This window comes from Balaenoptera borealis (assembly GCF_965194805.1).
Source record: "Balaenoptera borealis genome assembly, chromosome: 7".
NCBI lineage: Eukaryota > Metazoa > Chordata > Mammalia > Artiodactyla > Balaenopteridae > Balaenoptera > Balaenoptera borealis.
Genome location: NC_138864.1, coordinates 90,351,794 through 90,372,511, shown reverse-complemented (window position 1 = coordinate 90,372,511; position 20,718 = coordinate 90,351,794). Strand labels below are relative to the sequence as shown.

The 20,718-nt window shown below is 37.6% G+C and overlaps 1 protein-coding gene across 5 annotated transcripts in view; it reads right to left on the bottom strand.

Moving 5' to 3' along the window:
- The window catches only part of LOC309632498 (uncharacterized protein), a 615,011-nt gene that overhangs the window by 31,535 nt on the left and 562,758 nt on the right, over window positions 1–20,718 (bottom strand). For 3 of the 5 annotated variants that reach the window (XR_014246932.1, XR_014246933.1, XR_014246934.1), the window contains one exon: window positions 11,028–16,348. Coding sequence is in view for 2 of the 5 variants with exons in the window: in XM_082400157.1 (XP_082256283.1) it covers window positions 11,058–11,097; window positions 16,243–16,348 (146 nt within the window). In the remaining 3 variants the exon portion in view is untranslated. The remainder of the gene's footprint in view (window positions 1–11,027; window positions 16,349–20,718) is intronic. The other 2 variants (XM_082400157.1, XM_082400158.1) reach the window with 1 other exon arrangement.

The window sequence follows — 20,718 nt, the reverse complement described above, 5'->3', positions numbered from 1 at the left end:
CACATATTTTCAAATAAAATATAATTAGTGATTTTTATAAAGGGAGAAACCATTGACTTCATTTTGCTCTCCTGTGTGAGCGGACGCTTGGTGACAGTTCCTATCCCCCATGGGCTTGTCTGACAGTTCTCACTAGGCAACTCTATATTGGAACAGGGTAGGAATATAATTGTGCTCTTGTTAAAACATGCTGTAATGTCAAGTGCACTGAATTTTAATTCCCTTGGTGGGTCCAAATAATCAGGAAATTTTCCAACTGCAGGAGGACTTTGAAATAGCATGTGACATTTTTACAGCTGGCCATAATTTCATGTTTTGTCACCTTTGATCAAAGTGTCATCTTAAATGAAAGCAAGGAGACAGAAAATGCTACGGTGAAATACACAATGTAACCAATTTACTTGAAGCTAAAGGTAAAACTCATGTGCAGTAATAATGCTCCCCCAAAACTCACATGCTTAGGGAATTCAAATGTTAGAAAATTTCTATAGCTAACACTATATTGTGAATTATTTCTAAGATTATTTTATAATTTGAATCTGTCACAGTTAACCTTAAAGTATGGAAACTGCAGAGAAGGAATCAAATTAATGGAAAAATGCATATTATTTATATACTGGATTGCTCACATGAGGCATAAGAAAGTATAGCCTCTAGTGATAAATAATGTATAGGTAAGCATTCTCCCAGCTACACCTGTTACCTGACAATCCAACACCTGAGAATCAAGCAGTATGTATCAACTCCTTCCTCTAAAGGTAGTTCTCACTGGGAAACTATCAAGGGTTAGTTTAGGAGAATGAAATATTTAGGACCACCACAAATGTTTATAATACTATATTACGTAATGGTAGGGAAGGAAGTTATCTGCTCTCAAACCTCCTAGGTTTGGTACACATTTAGTTGTGAAGTGTTAAAATATTTACAACCTAGTTTAGTCTGTTTGGGCTGCTATAATAAAATACCAAAGACTGGGTAGCTTATAAACAATAGAAATGTATTGCTCTCAGTTCTGGAGGCTAGAGGCTGAGATCAGGTGCCAGCATGGTTGGGTTGACTTCTCCTTGAATCCTCATATGGCAGAAGGGAGCTTTGTGGGGTCTCTTTTATAAGAGCACAAGAGGTTCCACCCTCATAACCTATGTACCTGCCAAAGCCCTTACCTCTTAATACCATCACATTGGGCATTAGGATTTCAACATATGGATTTCAGGGACACCCGAACAATCCAGACCATAGCACAACCTAATGACTGGATTGTAAATTTTAAAACTCCTTATTTTCCTGCTGCCTCAACGTCCCCCCTAACAGGCTATAAGCAGCCCTCCCGGGTGACCAGGTACACTAGCATGATAAAGCTGACCCCTGCTACAGGTTCCCCTTCTTGCCCTCCCCTGACCATGACCTAGTGACATTCAAGCACAACAATGAAATCCTCTGGCACCTTCTGCTGAGTACTCCACCCTGACCCTCACTTGCCCACAGGTCCTCACTCTCTCTCTCAGCTCTCCACCCACTTGGCTGAGCCAGCTCCCTTGGTGCTCCCCTCATGAGGTCCCTTCATGACCCTGTCTCTCTCAGACCTAGGACATAAGAAAATTTGTTTTCTTGTGGCCACACCTGACTGACCATCTCATGAAAGAATATAGGACAATGACACAGCAGGGGCTTAGAGATTTCTCAAGGAGATGGAAGTAACCTCTGGATAGGCAATCTAATGAGTTAATGTTATAGATGAAGAATTTAAAACCCACAAAGATAGTGACTCGATCGAAGTCTCCAAGCTAATGAGTGACAGAGTAGATCTTTTATCTCAGATCTTTTGATAGGTACCTAATCCTTCTCTGCAAATACAATAAACTGCCTCTATAAATATCTGATTTTCCTGTGTACTCTCTTTACCACAGGTTACTTCTGTAAAGTAAATAGTAAAGACCAATAATTATTGCAAAGATTATTCACACATATTAATAAAACTCTCAGTCAGTTAATCTGCTCAAACAAGTTTGGATACATTAGTGTAGGATTACTATTTTAACAGTTAATACATGTAAAACTAATCAGTTGTCTATGTAATTGCAAATGGCAAGAAATTCTTTTCCTTCACTTCTACTTTTTTGCTGTTGTTGTTATTGTTGTTATCTATTATAGTGTAACTAGCTATCCTATAATTTAGTGGTCTAAAACAAAAACATGTTAGTATATTTCATGATTTTGCAGATCAGGAATTTGAGCAGGGCTCAGATTAGTGGTGGATGGGTAAATCTAGAGGGTCCAAGATAACTTTAACTAGATTTTTGTTTTATTGGCACAGATAGTGAGAAGGTTGGTCTCAACTGGGTCACTTTCTTTCTCCATGTAAACCTCAGAGCCTCTCCACGTGGGCTCTTCAACAGGGTCATTGGACTTCTTACATGGCACCCTAGGGCTCCAAGAGATGTAGGGGGAATCTGTCTGTCCTGCTAAAGGCTAAGCCAGAGCTGTCATGGTGTCACTACTGCCATGCTCTATTTGTTAAGGAAGTAGCGAAGTAACCCCGGATCCTTGATAGGAGAAGTGTCAATGCATTTGTACTCATCCTTAATCTTGCACAATACATTATCAGCAAAAAGGTTATATTTGAAACTTTAACAGTTACATTCTTTTCATTATCCTTCTGATTTAGAATATCTAAGCTTTCTTAATCAATGTTTAATCAGAATTTATAGTACTCTTAAGACATTCTAGGAGGAGAGAAGATGGCGGAAGAGTAAGACGCGGAGATCACCTTCCTTCCCACAGATACAGTAGAAATCCATCTACACGTGGAACTGCTCCTACAGAACACCCACTGAACGCTGGCAGAAAACGTCAGACCTACCAAAAGGCAAGAAACTCCCCCCGTACCTGGGTAGGGCAAAAGAAAAAAGAAATAACAGAGACAAAAGAATAGGGACGGCACCTGCACCAGTGGGAGGGAGCTGTGAAGGAGGAAAGATTTCCACGCACTAGGAGCCCCTTCGCGGGCAGAGACTGCGGGTGGCAGAGGGGGGAAGCTTCGGAGCCACGGAGGAGAGCGCAGCCACAGAGGTGCGGAGGGCAAAGCGGAGAGATTCCCGCACGGAGGCTCGGCGCTGACCAGCACTCACCATCCCGAGAGGCTTGTCTGCTCACCGGCTGGGACGGGCGGGGGCTGGGAGCTGAGGCTTGGGCTTCGGTCGGATCGCAGGGAGAGGACTGGGGTTGGCGGTGTGAACACAGCCTGAAGGGGTTAGCGCACCACAGCTAGCCGTGAGGGAGTCCGGGAAAAAGTCTGCAGCTGCCGAAGAGGCAAGAGACTTTTTCTTCCCTCTTTGTTTCCTGGTGCGCGAGGAGAGGGGATTCAGAGCGCCGCCTAAACGAACTTCAGAGACGGGCGCGAGCCGCGGCTAACAGCGCGGATCCCACAGCAACAGGGGCGCAGAGGGAAAAACGGAGAGACTCCCGCACAGAGGCTCGGCGCCGAGCAACGCTCACCAGCCCGAGAGGCTTGTCTGCTCCCCCGCCGGGGCGGGCGGGGCTGGGAGCAGAGGCTCGGGCTTCGGTTGGATCGCAGGGAGAGGACTGGGGTTGGCGGCGTGAACACAGCCTGAAGGGGTTAGTGCACCACAGCAGGCTGGGAGGGAGACCGGGAAAAGGTCTGCAGCTGCCGAAGAGGCAAGAGACTTTTTCTTGCCTCTTTGTTTCGCGGCGCTCAAGGAGAGGGGATTCAGAGCGCCGCCTAAACGAACTCCAGAGACTGGCGCGAGCCGCGGCTATCAGCGCGGACCCCAGAGACGGGCGTGAGATGCTGGGGCTGCTGCTGCCGCCTCCAAAAAGCCTGTGTGCGAGCACAGGTCACTCTCCACACCGCCCCTCCCGGGAGCCCGTGCAGCCCGCCACTGCCAGCGTCCCGTGTTCCGGGGACAACATCCCCGGGAGAACGCACTGCGCGCCTCAGGCTGCTGCAAAGTCATGCCGGCCTCTGACGCCGCAGGCTCGCCCCGCCTCCTCTGTACCCCTCCCTCCCCGCGGCCTGGGTGAGCCAGAGCCCCCAAAGCAGCTGCTCCTTTAACCCCGTCCTGTCTGGGCGGGGAACAGACGCCCTCAGGCGACCTACACGCAGAGGCGGGTCCAAATCCAAAGCTGATCCCCAGGAGCTGTGCGAACAGAGACGAGGAGGGGAAATCTCTCCCAGCAGCCTCAGAAGCAGCGGATTAAAACTCCACAAACAACTTGATGTGCCTGCATCTGTTGAATACCTGAATAGACAACGAATCATCCCAAATTCAGGAGGTGGACTTTGGGAGCAGGATATATTAATTTTTCCCCTTTTCCTTTTTTTTTGTGAGTGTATATGTATATGCTTCTGGGGGAGATTTTGTCTGTATAGCTTTGCTTTATAATAGCTTTATTTTACTTCACTATATTATAGCCTCTTTCTTCCTTCCTTCCTTTCTTTCTTTCTTTCTTTCTTTCTTTCTTTCTTTCTTTCTTTTCTTTCTTTCTATTTTTTCTCCCTTTTACTCTGAGCCGTGTGGACGAAAGGCTCTTGGTGCTTCAGCCAGGCATCAGGGCCGTACCTCGGAGGTGGGAGAGCCAACTTCAGGACACTGGTCCACAAGAGACCTCCCAGCTCCACGTAATACCAAACGGCAAAAATCTCTCAGAGATCTCCATCTCAACATCAAGACCCAGCATCACTCAATGACCAGCAAGCTACAGTGCTGAACACCCTATGCCAAACAACTAGCAAGACAGGAACACAGCCCCATCCATTAGCAGAGAGGCTGCCTAAAATCATAATAAGGCCACAGACACCCCAAAATACACCACCAGACGTGGACGTGCCCACCAGAAAGACAAGATCCAGCCTCATCCACCAGAGCTCAGGCACTAGTTCCCTCCACCAGGAAGCCTACACAACCCACTGAACCAACCTTAGCCACTGGGGACAGATACCAAAAACAACGGGAACTACAAACCTGCAACCTGTGATAAGGAGAACCCAAACACAGTAAGATAAGCAAAATGAGACGACAGAAAAACACACAGCAGATGAAGGAGCAGGGTCAAAACACACTAGACTTAACAAATGAAGAGGAAATAGGTAGTCTACCTGAAAAAGAATTCAGAATAATGATAGTAAGGATGATCCAAAATCTTGGAAATAGACAAAATGCAAGAAACATTTAACAAGGACGTAGAAGAACTAAAGAGGAACCAAGCAATGATGAAAAACACAATAAATGAAATTAAAAATACTCTAGATGGGATCAATAGCAGAATAACTGAGGCAGAAGAAAGGATAAGTGACCTGGAAGATAAAATGGTGGAAATAACTACAGCAGAGCAGAATAAAGAAAAAAGAATGAAAAGAACTGAGGACAGTCTCAGAGACCTCTGGGACAACATTAAACGCACCAACCTTCGAATTATAGGGGTCCCAGAAGAAGAAGAGAAAAAGAAAGGGACTGAGAAAATATTTGAAGAGATTATAGTTGAAAACTTCCCTAATATGGGAAAGGAAATAGTTAATCAAGTCCTGGAAGCACAGAGAGTCCCATACAGGATAAACCCAAGGAGAAACACACCAAGACACATATTAATCAAACTGTCAAAAATTAAATATAAGGAAAACATATTAAAAGCAGCAAGGGAAAAAAAACAAATAACACACAAGGGAATCCCCATAAGGTTAACATCTGATCTTTCAGCAGAAACTCTGCAAGCCAGAAGGGAGTGGCAGGATATACTTAAAGTGATGAAGGAGAAAAACCTACAACCAAGATTACTCTACCCAGCAAGGATCTCATTCAGATTTGATGGAGAAATTAAAACCTTTACAGACAAGCAAAAGCTGAGAGAGTTCAGCACCACCAAACCAGCTTTACAACAAATGCTAAAGGAACTTCTCTAGGCAAGAAACACAAGAGAAGGAAAACACCTACAATAACAAACCCAAAACATTTAAGAAAATGGGAATAGGAACGTACATATCGATAATTACCTTGAATGTAAATGGATTAAATGCTCCCACCAAAAGACACAGGCTGGCTGAATGGATACAAAAACAAGACCCATATATATGCTGTCTACAAGAGACCCACTTCAGACCTAGAGACACATACAGACTGAAAGTGAGGGGATGGAAAAAGATATTCCATGCAAATGGAAATCAAAAGAAAGCTGGAGTAGCAATTCTCATATCAGACAAAATAGACTTTAAAATAAAGACTATTACAAGAGACAAAGAAGGACACTATATAATGATCAAGGGATCGATCCAAGAGGAAGGTATAACAATTGTAAATATTTATGCACCCAACATAGGAGCACCTCAATACATAAGGCAAATACTAACAGCCATAAAAGGGGAAATCGACAGCAACACAATCATAGTAGGGGACTTTAACACCCCACTTTCACCAATGGACAGATCATCCAAAATGAAAATAAATAAGGAAACACAAGCTTTAAATGATACATTAAACAAGATGGACTTAATTGATATTTATAGGACATTCCACCCAAAAACAACAGAATACACATTTTTCTCAAGTGCTCATGGAACATTCTCCAGGATAGATCATATCTTGGGTCACAAATCAAACCTTGGTAAATTTAAGAAAATTGAAATCGTATCAAGTATCTTTTCCGACCACAATGCTATGAGACTAGATATCAATTACAGGAAAAGATCTGTAAAAAATACAAACACATGGAGGCTACACAATACATTACTTAATAATGAAGTGATTACTGAAGAAATCAAAGGGGAAATCAAAAAATACCTAGAAATAAATGACAATGGAGATACGACGACCCAAAACCTATGGGACGCAGCAAAAGCAGTGCTAAGAGGGAAGTTTATAGCAATACAAGCCTACCTCAAGAAACAGGAAACATCTCGAATAAACAACCTAACCTTGCACCTAAAGCAACTAGAGAAAGAAGAACAAAAAAACCCCAAAGCCAGCAGAAGGAAAGAAATTATAAAGATCAGGTCAGAAATAAATGAAAAAGAAATGAAGGAAACAATAGCAAAAATCAATGAAACTAAAAGCTGGTTCTTTGAGAAGATAAACAAAATTGATAAACCATTAGCCAGACTCATCAAGAGAAAAAGGGAGAAGACTCAAATCAATAGAATTAGAAATGAAAAAGGAGAAATAACCACTGACACTGCAGAAATACAAAAGATCATGAGAGATTACTACAAGCAACTCTATGCCAATAAAATGGACAACCTGGAAGAAATGGACAGATTCTTAGAAATGCACAAACTGCCGAGACTGAACCAGGAAGAAATAGAAAATATGAACAGACCAATCACAAGCACTGAAATTGAAACTGTGATTAAAAACCTTCCAACAAACAAAAGCCCAGGACCAGATGGCTTCACAGGTGAATTCTATCAAACATTTAGAGAAGAGCTAACACCTATCCTTCTCAAACTCTTCCAAAATATTGCAGAGGGAGGAACACTCCCAAACTCATTCTACGAGGCCACCATCACCCTGATACCAAAACCAGACAAAGATGTCACAAAGAAAGAAAACTACAGGCCAATATCACTGATGAACATAGATGCAAAAATCCTCAACAAAATACTCGCAAACAGAATCCAACAGCACATTAAAAGGATCATACACCATGATCAAGTGGGGTTTATCCCAGGAATGCAAGGATTCTTCAATATACGCAAATCAATCAATGTGATACACCATATTAACAAATTGAAGGAGAAAAACCATATGATCATCTCAATAGATGCAGAGAAAGCTTTCGACAAAATTCAACACCCATTTATGATAAAAGCCCTGCAGAAAGTAGGCATAGAGGGAACTTTCCTCAACATAATAAAGGCCATATATGACAAACCCACAGCCAACATTGTCCTCAATGGTGAAAAACTGAAACCATTTCCACTAAGATCAGGAACAAGACAAGGTTGCCCACTCTCACCACTATTATTCAACATAGTTTTGGAAGTGTTAGCCACAGCAATCAGAGAAGACAAAGAGATAAAAGGAATCCAAATCGGAAAAGAAGAAGTAAAGCTGTCACTATTTGCAGATGACATGATACTATACATAGAGAATCCTAAAGAGGCTACCAGAAAACTCCTAGAGCTAATCAATGAATTTGGTAAAGTAGCAGGATACAAAATTAATGCACAGAAATCGCTTGCATTTCTATACACTAATGACGAAAAATCTGAAAGTGAAATTAAGAAAACACTCCCGTTTACCATTGCAACAAAAAGAATAAGATATCTAGGAATAAACCTACCTAAGGAGACAAAAGACCTGTATGCAGAAAATTATAAGACACTGATGAAAGAAATTAAAGATGATACAAATAGATGGAGAGATATACCATGTTCCTGGATTGGAAGAATCAACATTGTGAAAATGACTCTACTACCCAAAGCAATCTACAGATTCAATGCAATCCCTATCAAACTACCACTGGCATTTTTCACAGAACTAGAACAAAAAATTTCACAATTTGTATGGAAACACAAAAGACCCCGAATAGCCAAAGCAATCTTGAGAACGAAAAATGGAGCTGGGGGAATCAGGCTCCCTGACTTCAGACTATACTACAAAGCTTCAGTAATCAAGACAGTTTGGTACTGGCACAAAAACAGAAATATAGATCAATGGAACAGGATAGAAAGCCCAGAGATAAACCCACACACATATGGTCACCTTATCTTTGATAAAGGAGGCAAGCATATACAGTGGAGAAAAGACAGCCTCTTCAATAAGTGGTGCTGGGAAAATTGGACAGGTACATGTAAAAGTATGAAATTAGAACACTCCCTGACACCATGCACAAAAATAAACTCCAAATGGATTAAAGACCTAAATGTAAGGCCAGAAACTATAAAACTCTTAGAGGAAAACATAGGCAGAACACTCTATGACATACATCACAGCAAGATTCTTTTTGACCCAGCTCCCAGAGAAATGGAAATAAGAACACAAATAAACAAATGGGACCTAATGAAACTTAAAAGCTTTTGCACAGCAAAGGAAACCATAAACAAGACCAAAAGACAACCCTTAGAATGGGAGAAAATATTTGCAAATGAAGCAACTGACAAAGGATTAATCTCCAAGATTTACAAGCAGCTCATGCAGCTCAATAACAAAAAAACGAACAACCCAATCCAAAAATGGGCAGAAGACCTAAATAGACATTTCTCCAAAGAAGATATACAGATGGCCTACAGACACATGAAAGAATGCTCAACATCATTAATCATTAGAGAAATGCAAATCAAAACTACAATGAGATATCATCTCACACCGGTCAGAGTGGCCATCATCAAAAAATCTAGAAACAATAAATGCTGGAGAGGGTGTGGAGGAAAGGGAACACTCTTGCACTGTTGGTGGGAATGTAAATTGATACAGCCACTATGGAGAACAGTATGGAGGTTCCTTAAAAAACTACAAATGGAACTACCATACGACCCAGCAATCCCACTACTGGGCATATACCCTGAGAAAACCATAGGTCAAAAAGTGTCATGTACCACAATGTTCATTGCAGCTCTATTTACAATAGCCAGGACCTGGAAGCAACCTAAATGTCCATCGACAGACGAATGGATAAAGAAGATGTGGCACATATATACAATGGAATATTACTCAGCCATAAAAAGAAATGAAATGGAGGTATTTGTAATGAGGTGGATGGAGTTAGAGTCTGTCATACAGAGTGAAGTAAGTCAGAAAGAGAAAAACAAATACAGTATGCTAACACATATATACGGAATCTAAGGAAAAAAAAAAAAAAAAAAGGCCATGAAGAACCTAGTGGCAAGACGGGAATAAAGACACAGATCTACTAGAGAATGGACTTGAGGATATGGGGAGGGGGTGGGGTGAGATGTGACAGGGTGAGAGAGTGTCATGGACATATATACACTACCAAATGTAAAATAGATAGCTAGTGGGAAGCAGCCGCATAGCACAGGGAGATCAGCTCGGTGCTTTGTGACCACCTAGAGGGGTGGGATGGGGAGGGTGGGAGGGAGGGAGATGCAAGAGGGAAGAGAAATGGGAACATATTGTATATGTATAACTGATTCACTTTGTTATAAAGCAGAAGCTAACACACTATTGTAAGGCAATTATACTTCAATAAAGATGTTTAAAAAAAAAAAAAAAAAAAAGACATTCTAAGTTACTCATGTTGAAATAACAAAAGCAGTCCTTTTTATTTTATGCTTGTAAACTATCAGATACACTTTAGTTTTATTTAAACTTTCTGCTTAACAAGACTCACATTTTTGGTTGTACTGTCTAATGTTATGTTGTAGGGTTTTGATATCACTGAGACTCAAATTCAGGTAGATTTGAACTGAAAAGCCTTTTCCACTGCTTGAGATTACAGAGTAATTTTTAAGTGATTTTGTGAAATAGATAATTTTTAATTTAATGGATGTGTAACAAAATATTTATCTAGATATTTTATTACTAAAACTCAAACTGAGAAGTAAAAGAGACTATGCTGTGATATTTCTCTGACAAAAGAGAACCTTGGAAGCAGCTGTAGCCAAAATCATATTTTCTCACATGAAAGGATGTGAAACCACCACAGATACTAATAGTATCTGAGAAAGAAGCCAGGTGATTACCAAGGCTAATCAGCATTTCTAAAAATTCAGATAAATTTGAGACTATAATAGGATTACATTTTCTGCTACTCAAGCCATCAATATTTGCATATGAAACTGGTAAGGTTTACAAATTGGGATAGCTCTAATAAGCCCAGATTTGTGCCAGTAACAGCTAGAAGCTAGAACTTTTCTTGACTTTTCTTTCTGCAAGAAAAAATAGCAGGAAAAAAAAAAAGCCTCCTTCAAAGTATTTGCTTTGAAATCTCATGATTAGATGAGACTCAATCTGATATCAAATCAGAGAGAGAGAGAAAAATCATTTCAGGTGCTAATTATAGGAAATTCAAAATACAGGGAGAATAGTAGAATACTTTACTTTTATTAAACTTACCTTTTAAAAAAATTCCAGTGTTGACTGAAGTCACATGAGGCAGAACCTAGGTAAAAGAAAATGTTTTCTCCTAAAAAATAGAAAAGAAGGATGTTATAAGACATTACATAAAAATATATACTATTGAATTAAGAATGCATACCTTGTAAAAACATTAATATAGTAACAGAATATTGGCAAAATAGAATAGCATGCCATTCAATATTATGGAGCCATTTCCTCATAGTTGACCAATTAAATTTCACTTGAGCAGAATCATTTACTATTTCTGAATGTTGAGCATCTAAATGCTAAGTCTGATTGCAAGACAGTTGATTGACTTGACACGCCAAAGTGGATCAAGTTGACTGATTGTGAGTCATTCTAACCAGTTCTTCAGTAACACATACGAATGGTTATTTATGCAAAAATAACCATTTCAGTATATTTTAACTCTTAAGTTAAAAAACCACACTCTCCCCCTCCCCTGCCCAGAGAATCAATTCTAAGCACATGAAAGAACTTTGGACTTTCCCTCTCCATTAAAGGAGCCACTAGCCACATGTGGCTATTTAAATTTAAACTTAAATGAATTAAAATTAAATAAAATTAGGTTTGTAATTCCTCAGCCATATTACTCCATTTCAAGTGCTCAACAGTCCCATGTGGCTCATGGATCCCATATTGGACAGCATAGATATAGAACATTTCCATCATACAGAAAGTCCTATTGGACAGCATTGAGCTAGAGAATTTCATTGGCTGAAATTAAGCTTTTGTGTATTATATTAGAGACTATCTAATTATTAAGTCTTGTAAGAGCCTTCAAAGATACAATAATATTGAACAAAAGGTTATTGATATTACCATAGTTTTAACTTTCTACAAATGGACAAGTAAAAGATAAAAAAATAGATTTTCCCACTAATTGGCTAAAAATAAAAACAGGCATAATTCTAAATAGTAGACTAGCATATGAAAATAAGCACAACATAATTAATAGTCAAATAAAATGGATGTATTCATGATGACTTTTTAAAAATCTATAAGATTAACCAAACTTTAAAAATTGGCCCTCTTCATTCATGACTGTTGTGAATGTAAATTCAGCAAGAGATCAGATATTATCTTTTGTAGTTAAAAATATACATTTTTGACCCACCCGTATGAATCTATCCAATAGAAATTAAGGTCTTGCTATAGAAGGAAGCTTATTTAGAATAATTTCTAGTGGCAAAAACTTGGAAATAACATGAATGGACATCAATAAAGGAATAGTTGAATAACTTACAGTACATTCACCATATAAAATTATAAAGTGATTTTTAAAAATGTTAGATCTTCTACCTTTCATGAGCAGAGATCACAAAGTACACAAACATGACATACTTTTAAGTAAAAAAGAAAGAGAATGAAAAAACAAATACAAAGCCACAAGAATATGTATAAGTGAAGAATAATGAGGAAAAACAAGAATAATTATCAAATGTAAAACTAAAGTTAACTATATTAATATACATTTACGTGAACATGAACAAAGTTGTGGAACGTTATATACTGTGCTTTTAATATCACTTGTGTCTGAGAATTAAGAAAGGGGTTTACAGGAAAGTTATCAATTTTGTCTTTACATATTCTTGCATTGTTTCTCTTCTTCCAAGGAGCATCCATCATTTTGCAATTTAAAAATATTTAATTAAAAACAGTGCATTGTGAATCTCCTATAAATAAGCCCACTTTGCAAATTAGGGATACGGCAATAAATATTGATAGATTAGACTTAGATAGAACTTTGTAATTTATAAAGTACTTTCATAGATAGTTGATCCTTACAAGGACCTTGTCAGGGTGGTTAGTAACTGAAAGTGTATCCAGTTAATAAACGGTGGAGCCAGGAGCGGCATCCAGGTCTTCTGAATCTCTATTTCATCTTCTTTCCACAGTATCACAGCTCCTCCAAAAAATATCCCCAAAGAAAACATTTTACAGATGGAGAAATTAAGTCCTAAAAAAGCCCATATGTCAGGTCTTTCCAATTCTATTATTTTAGTACTTGTTTCCAGCACCATCCTCTCTTCTCCAACCAAAATCCTTTTTCAACATTTCTAAATAAAGATGAGTTTGTAATTAGGATAAAAAGCATATGTGTGAAGAATTATAATATGTTTGTATCAGAGATGTATTTTTATGTATAAGATAATGTTTAAATTTTGGAAAATTATTTTTAAGTAAAATACAATGTTCCTTATTTTATTCATTTGCATCAAATAGTAGCACCCTTTGGAAAAGATGGTGAACAGATAAATTTCTGTGTATTGTTAAAGCCGGGAGTGTCCTTAGACATCAAGTATTAGAGTAAAAAACAGCATCTCTTTTAAATAATAAAAATTAAAAGGGAAGTGGTAAAGCCAGGAAGGCAAAGGTACAGAAGGAAGTGGGGTAGCAAACAGAGTAGCATCATTTTTCACCTTCATTTTTCAGATAAGGAACACTTGTCTATGAAAAGTGGATTTAACTTACAAATAATGTGGTTTAAATGTATGAGGTCCTGTTTTGTTATAATAATGAGTAAACTGAGGTAGATATATGCAATATTTATCCAGAAGAAAAAAGTCACATTTAAAAATAGCAATGAGCAAACAGCAGTAGAAGCATATATAATCTCTCATACAGAATGAATCAATTCAAACGTCAGAAAGCTTTCATTGTGCGTTACGCTAAGCTGTAAGGGTTATCTGATGTCTATTTTCAGTATTGATAAATAATGTCATTTTTTAAGTTGGCCTCTTTGCAAAGAAAGGACACTGAACATGACCTGTTCTAAACTTCAGTTGGAAAGGACTGCAGAATAATGCCATGCACTTTCCATGCTTAAGCTGTCTTTTCGGTTCAGCCTTTGTCAGTTTGTTTTCAGTGCAGGTTCCTATTTGCTTTTAGTCTCCACAGTAACTAGGCATATTAGGGAGCTCAGACACTTATAAATATCATAAACCAGATGCTCTCTTACCCACAGGATTTCTGAAAAACTTCCAATGGGAAAAATGGGCTGGAATCCAGGGCCCAAATCCCTAAGCCCAAGTTGATGCAAATAGCAGAAAATAAAACAACAGGGGAAAAAAGAAACAGAGGATATTTGAGTAGCAACTCTCAATGATTACTAAATCTAACATCTTTTTTTCCAGGTGACTGGAACCATTCAACACCCATTACATGAGTTTTGGTATAAACTTTTCTTTGAGTTATTTTGTCCATACATCTGTTTTCACAGATGAATATAACTCATGATAAGGCATTTTTAAAGCAATACATCTGTTGAAGTTGAACATATAATGCCTCTTGAAAAATAAAAAGGAAGGAATGGTGACCTCATGAATAAGAGGGGAAAAGTAATTTGTCAAAAGTAACATCTGATTAGGCCTCAAAGAGTGGGAGAAGAATTGAGATTTTCAAATGTTTATAGACAAACCAGTATGGGCTCTTCAACTATAAGAAGGAAACTTTTGTAGAGATGATTTACCTCCAGTTCCAAGGAGCCCAATGTAATGTCCTGTGGAGCCATAATACTATCTACTATAGATTTCCAAATCCAGATGGGAACTCTGCAGACACCAGTAGACAAAGGGAAAAGAAGTAGAAATATTCCTACAGATATTTAAGCTATTTACAGGTGTCATTTAAAATGCAAGAGTGAAAGGTAAATTTTAATATCTCATGTGCTGAATTCACTGCCAAATTTTTATTTCTATAAGCATGAGAGAGAAGTTTTGATGTTTTATAAAATTATACAAATATTATGCTAAAAGTTTGGTATCTACAGAATTGTCAGTTAATACTAAGCAAATAGCAAGGACATTAGATACTTATTAAATCTATGGAAAATGTTATCAACATCTTTGGTTTTAACAATAATAGGTGAAACAATCTACACTCTAATTTAAATATTCAGTGCAATTCTGTAATAGCTTATTAGTGCTTTTCAACATAGATGTGAGGGTCCATTCTGCTTATTTCATAGTTCATTAAGTCTGGGCAATAGATTATCACTACCTGATAGAATTTGTTCACTCCAGCTTAAATATTCTGAGCAGGTTCTGTGGCTACAGTATTAAGATTGTGGTACACAATCTTATACTTATTACTTATTGTGTGGTTGCAGTATTAAGATTTGTCCAATTAGTGGCCCTGGAAAACACTGGGGACATAGGAATCTACTCTCTGCCCCTTTATTCCCTGAGACTGAGTTGATGGCCAATTCTCTGGCAAGAGACAAGCATCATCTTCCCCTCCAATTCATTTCTACTCTTACTTATCCTCAAGGAGAACATAAGAATGCCCACTTCCCCTGCACAGGGTAGGGGAAACACAAGAGTCAGCATAGGTAACAGATACTTGTGTTATTGTGAGGCTTTAATATGTTTACATACCAGGTGATTGCAAGCCATCTTATGAGGGAAATGAGCAAAGTTTGAATTTCTTTCTTATTTCTCAATGCACTGATAATTCTACTGCAGATATGAATTAATTCAGTTTCTTTGATTCTATGCTGTAACTATGGAGGCAAGCTATATACATATGAGTAAAATAACAATCCAATGCACAATATTTGAACATGCTATAGATTGGAATTGACAGTTATTGATAAAGTCTGTTAATTTATTCCAATTCAGATTTCCCTTAGCATAATCATAATATTTAAAAATATATTTTATAGTTAGGTTTATTATTTGATTATTTCCTACACCCTTTATTGTTCCAATATGACAGAGGCTTTTTTTTTTTTCTTATTTACTTGCCTGGTAATAATATATGTTCAAGGAATATTTATTGAATGAATGAAAGAAGGGAAATATGAGTGTGTTCTTGATTAGCAGGAGAAGATGCAACACTTGAGAAAAAAAGGAGTGAATGAAATTTGTTTTAGCTGCAGGGATGTTTGAAGAGTAAAGGTGGGAATGCACATGGTGTGTTCAGAAGACCGTGATGAGATCAAGCTGACTTGAGCAGAGGTTTTTAGAAGAAAGCATAAGGAGATAGGGTTGAAGAATTAATATGGAGCCAGATTACCAAGGGCTTTGAAAGTCAATTTAAATAACTGATTGTGCTCTGTAGAATTAAGAGTAGAAGTGACATAGGGACCAACAGACACTTATCTCCCAGTTTTGGTAAAATTATAACTAACTATATATTACTGCTCACGAAGCAGAAGGGGAAAATAACCTTTGTACATAATCTTCACCTTATATTAAATCCTCCGGCTAACTGTGGAGTGAAAAATCCAGATTCATAAAAGGTCAAAACCTTGAACAGATTTCCAATATCTTGCAGCAGTAAAGGCAAAATGTCTGTTAAAAAAAAAGAAAAAGAAAGAGATGCATCATTAATATTCTCATATAGTATTCCATGGTTTACAAAATAATTATAGAAGTAGAATGAATCTCTAGGTGGAGTTCAGAAACCTCTATAGGCATTAAAAGTGGGTTAAGGAAGCTGGGGCAGACCAGGTTAGGGATGGTTATGACCTGGAGACAAGGCATTCAGGGAGAGTCTCAGCAGCATAGGGGCAAAGGATAGAACCTGACGTTTACTGAAGGACTTTGTGCAAAGCCCTGGACTTTAGATACAAAACCTCAGTTAAAGGGTATTTGATGAGCTCTAGGCAAGTAGGAACTACGTTACAAGGGGATCTGGTAGAGTAATGGAGACTCAGACACTTCTACAAGGTCAAGATTTGAAAGATGGAAGTAGGTGTCAAGCACATGGTGTGAGAGAGGACCACAATAAAGCACTCAATAGAAAATGGCAGCTACTATCTGCTTACCATTTTTCTTGAGCACATACTACTGTCCTTCCCTAATTCTTTTTTTCAAATAATAATGCACAATTCCCCCATATTGTAATATCTCTGTATTTGGGTTGACTACTAAATCTTTCAATCACTCTCAGCCTCATGGCAGTTGTGACACGTCTGTCAATTGTCCTTGAGTAAACATGGTTGTTACTCATGAAAGTTTGACTAGACAATTGCAGTCACTTAACTGTTGAATCAAAAATCATCTTGGGACCAATTTGGAGAAAGAATGTTAGTCATGGTATAATTTGAAAATCTTTTGTTGATACCTTCTGATAAAATTATTTTATTTCTAGCACCCAAACTGGAAAAATAAGTCACTGGCTGGAAAAATAAATGCCCTGAGCCAACAGTTGACCATTCTTTTTAGTAATGTTTGTATCATGATGCTGGTAGAACAGAAGATGGACTTATGAATTTCAAAGATATTAAGAGTCAATCTCAGAATGTTTAGAAGTTTTAGAAATGCCTCCATCAATTCATTTTGCTTATGTTTTATTTTAATGTATGCAAATAATGCTATATGATTAGATATATGTACATACATGTTTAAAATAACTCAATAAATACAAAATAAAATGTCTAAGTGATTACTGAGTATCGTGTCATAGTGTAATTCCTCTTCTTCCTACTATACATAAAATAATCTTACATCTTTAAATCGATGGCATCTTATATTTGATGAAATGTAATTGGTTCCAAGAATTGTACTAAAAGATTTATAAGTAATACTTTACTATATTTTCATATCTAGTCTGTACTACAGTCTATACTATACTGTACTTCAGATATGTAAAATGAGCCACACATGTTAAGTCCATTTCCACAATCCTACATATAGTAAATAGCAATTTCCTTGGACCCCACATCTGTCTAATTCCAAGACTTGCTCTGAATCATGGTGGCAGTGGATATCAACTTCACTGTGCACAATTATCACCCAGTGAACTTGGTAAATATTTAGTTTTCTGCACTATTTCCCAAGATATTCTGCTTCAATAAGTATAGTATAGACTCTGGAATACACATTGTTAACAAACACCTAAATTGATTTTTTAGCAGGAGATTTGCATACCTCACTAAAGTTCTTCTCTGTTAGATGATGGTGAAACATAAAAAAGGAACACAGTTAGCCTATTTGGGGCACACAATCAACAGTAGACAGCAGGAAGGCAAATTGGAAATTAGTTCTCCAAGTTCCCTTGGCAATTATACAAGATAGACTCCAGAGTCTGCTGGAAAAATAGTAAAAGAACAACTTGAATGCATCAGTTGTGAAGATTAGACAAATTCAGGGGCAGATAGCCAATCAAATAACTGCTCCCGTAGATTTAGGTAGAGAGTATCAAGTATTTAAACAAGTCACCATGTATCTGAGTTGCAAACATATTAAAAATAGTAAATCTCAGAATGTTTTAAAATGTTATAAATAACTTATCAATTTGTTTTGCTTATATTTATTTTAATGTATGTAAATAATACTATATGATTGTATATATGTGCATATACATATATGTTTAAAAGAGTTCTTTCAATAAGAATTTAAAAAATAACTATGTTCATAAAGATGGAATTGATGACATCTAATTTTCTTCAAAAAGCAATATCCTATGTTACTTTGATATGTTAAGTCATCAGTTTGGACAAAAACAATGTTTAAAATAAAATATTTTGTATACTCTCAGATAACACCTGAACACACTTATCTAATTTCACTGCCCCTACTTTGAAAAAAACATCTCATTAAAATTAGATTTTAATAAATTCAGAAGAATATCAAAGTGATATCCACAGATTAGGGATTCTGATTAATTTCTCCCACAAACAGTATGGACATAACCAAATGGGAGAAAGAAGACACACTACTTGGCTCCTTGGTAATACAAAGGAATATACCACGTGAAAGTAAATGGGAGAAAACCTGGAAGAGCTTTACTTAGAAACCTTATCAATTAATAAATGCTAGAATCACAGACAAGTTATGGGGCATGTGCAATACAAACATTTCCCTCAGTCACTTTTGGGAAGCACACCGAACAAAGGCAGTCGCACTGAATTTGGATTCTGTGGCAGTGCTTGCACAAGCTTATTTTGACGTGGATGGAAACACTAATTCCTTGCTACCACACAAAATGCAAAATTAATTGACACAGAAGCCAAGCTAATATTGGCTTCCACTCTATTCCCAACAAGCTTCTGTGTTTCTAAATTAGCAATGTAATGTTATGGCCAAGCTAAGCATTTCTACTTTGTTTTGTTAGGACTGAACTATTTGAACATATCAAAACAGGAATAGAAGCAACCAGATAGAAATTATCTAAGTTTTCTACTGAAAAAGAAGAAAACTCTCTTTAAAACATAATTTTAAAAGCTTCACTAAACATAAGAAAACATACTTTAATTAAATAAAAATAAACCTTTGTGTAAACTCTCTAAGATTATCTTATGAAATAGAACTAGGACAAAAGGAATTTTAGAAAATGTGTAAATCTATTCTCAATGATATTCAAGAAGAAACTGCATCTATACAATTTATCAAACGTCCTGATTAGGAACCATTTAAATAAGGAAAAATTGAGTGGAATTTTAAAAAGAAGTTAAAACCAAAATGAGAAACAGAATACAGATTTAAAATTTTAAAACATGATTCAGTGAAATAGCAGTCAAACTTAAGACTTTTTCCATAATGAAAAGAAAAGGAAAAACAATGTAAAATAATGAGATAAGATTTGAGAAGCATTTTGTTTTCATTGATGTAATATGGCTACTGGTAAAGGAGTAAGAAAAATATCTTCTTCAAAGCATTGAAGAAATGACAAGCTACTTAATCTAGTAAAGACTGGAGTTAGAGAGGTATGGAGAAAAATGAATCAATTTTTTTCCTGATGGCATTTGCTAAACCTGGTGAACTGGATCTCAGATTTTCTCATCTTTATGGAGCAAGAAGTTTGAAAATAAACCTAGGTAGAGACTTAAGGCAGAGAATCCAATAGTAGATGCAGCCACCCATGAATCTAGAAGCCCAAAGATCTAAACATTCAGTATAGAAGTATGTTTTAAAAAAAAATTCAACTGAGTAAATTTTAAAGATCTTATTGGCTTTATTCAATGATTCATGAATTAAACATCACTTGATCTAGCAGATGGAAAGTAATTCTGAGTAGCTCTACAAAATGAAAGACTTTTATAGGCAGGAGGAAGCAGGAACAAGGTAGTTAATACTGGACAAAAAAGTGGGTTGGTTATTGCAAGGTTACTTTTCTATAGGGGATGGCAGGGATCTATCAAGCAGATTACCTCACTAGTGCTGATCAGACGATTCCTGATTGGCTGGTTTAAGATTCCATTTCTGGGAGAGTCCAAACTGTAATTAAGTCTCAGTTTGGTGACATAGGGCTTAGCCTAAGCAACTCCATTTTGGGTCTGTTTTATTGTTTTTTTATAAATTTATTTATTTTTGGCTGCGTTGGGTCTTCGTTGCTGTGCTCCGGCTTTCTCTAGTTATGGCGAGCAGGGGCTACTCTTCATTGCGGTGCGCGGGCTTCTCATTGTGGTGGCTTCTCTTGTTGCAGAGCACGGGCTCTAGGCGCGTGGGCTTCAGTAGTTGTGGCACGTGGGCTCAGTAGTTGTGGCTCACGGGCTTAGTTGCTCCACAGCATGTGGGATCTTCCTGGACCAGGGCTCGAACCCATGTCCCCTACATTGGCAGGCATATTCTTAACCACTGCGCCACCAGGGAGGCCCTGTTTTATTGTTTTTAAAAGATTCTGGAAGAAGAAAATTCATCCCAGATGTTAGGGTAGAAATACAGGAAGGAGTGGGAGTGAGTGCTTGCTATTCCAGGAATGATGGATGGGACAGTCA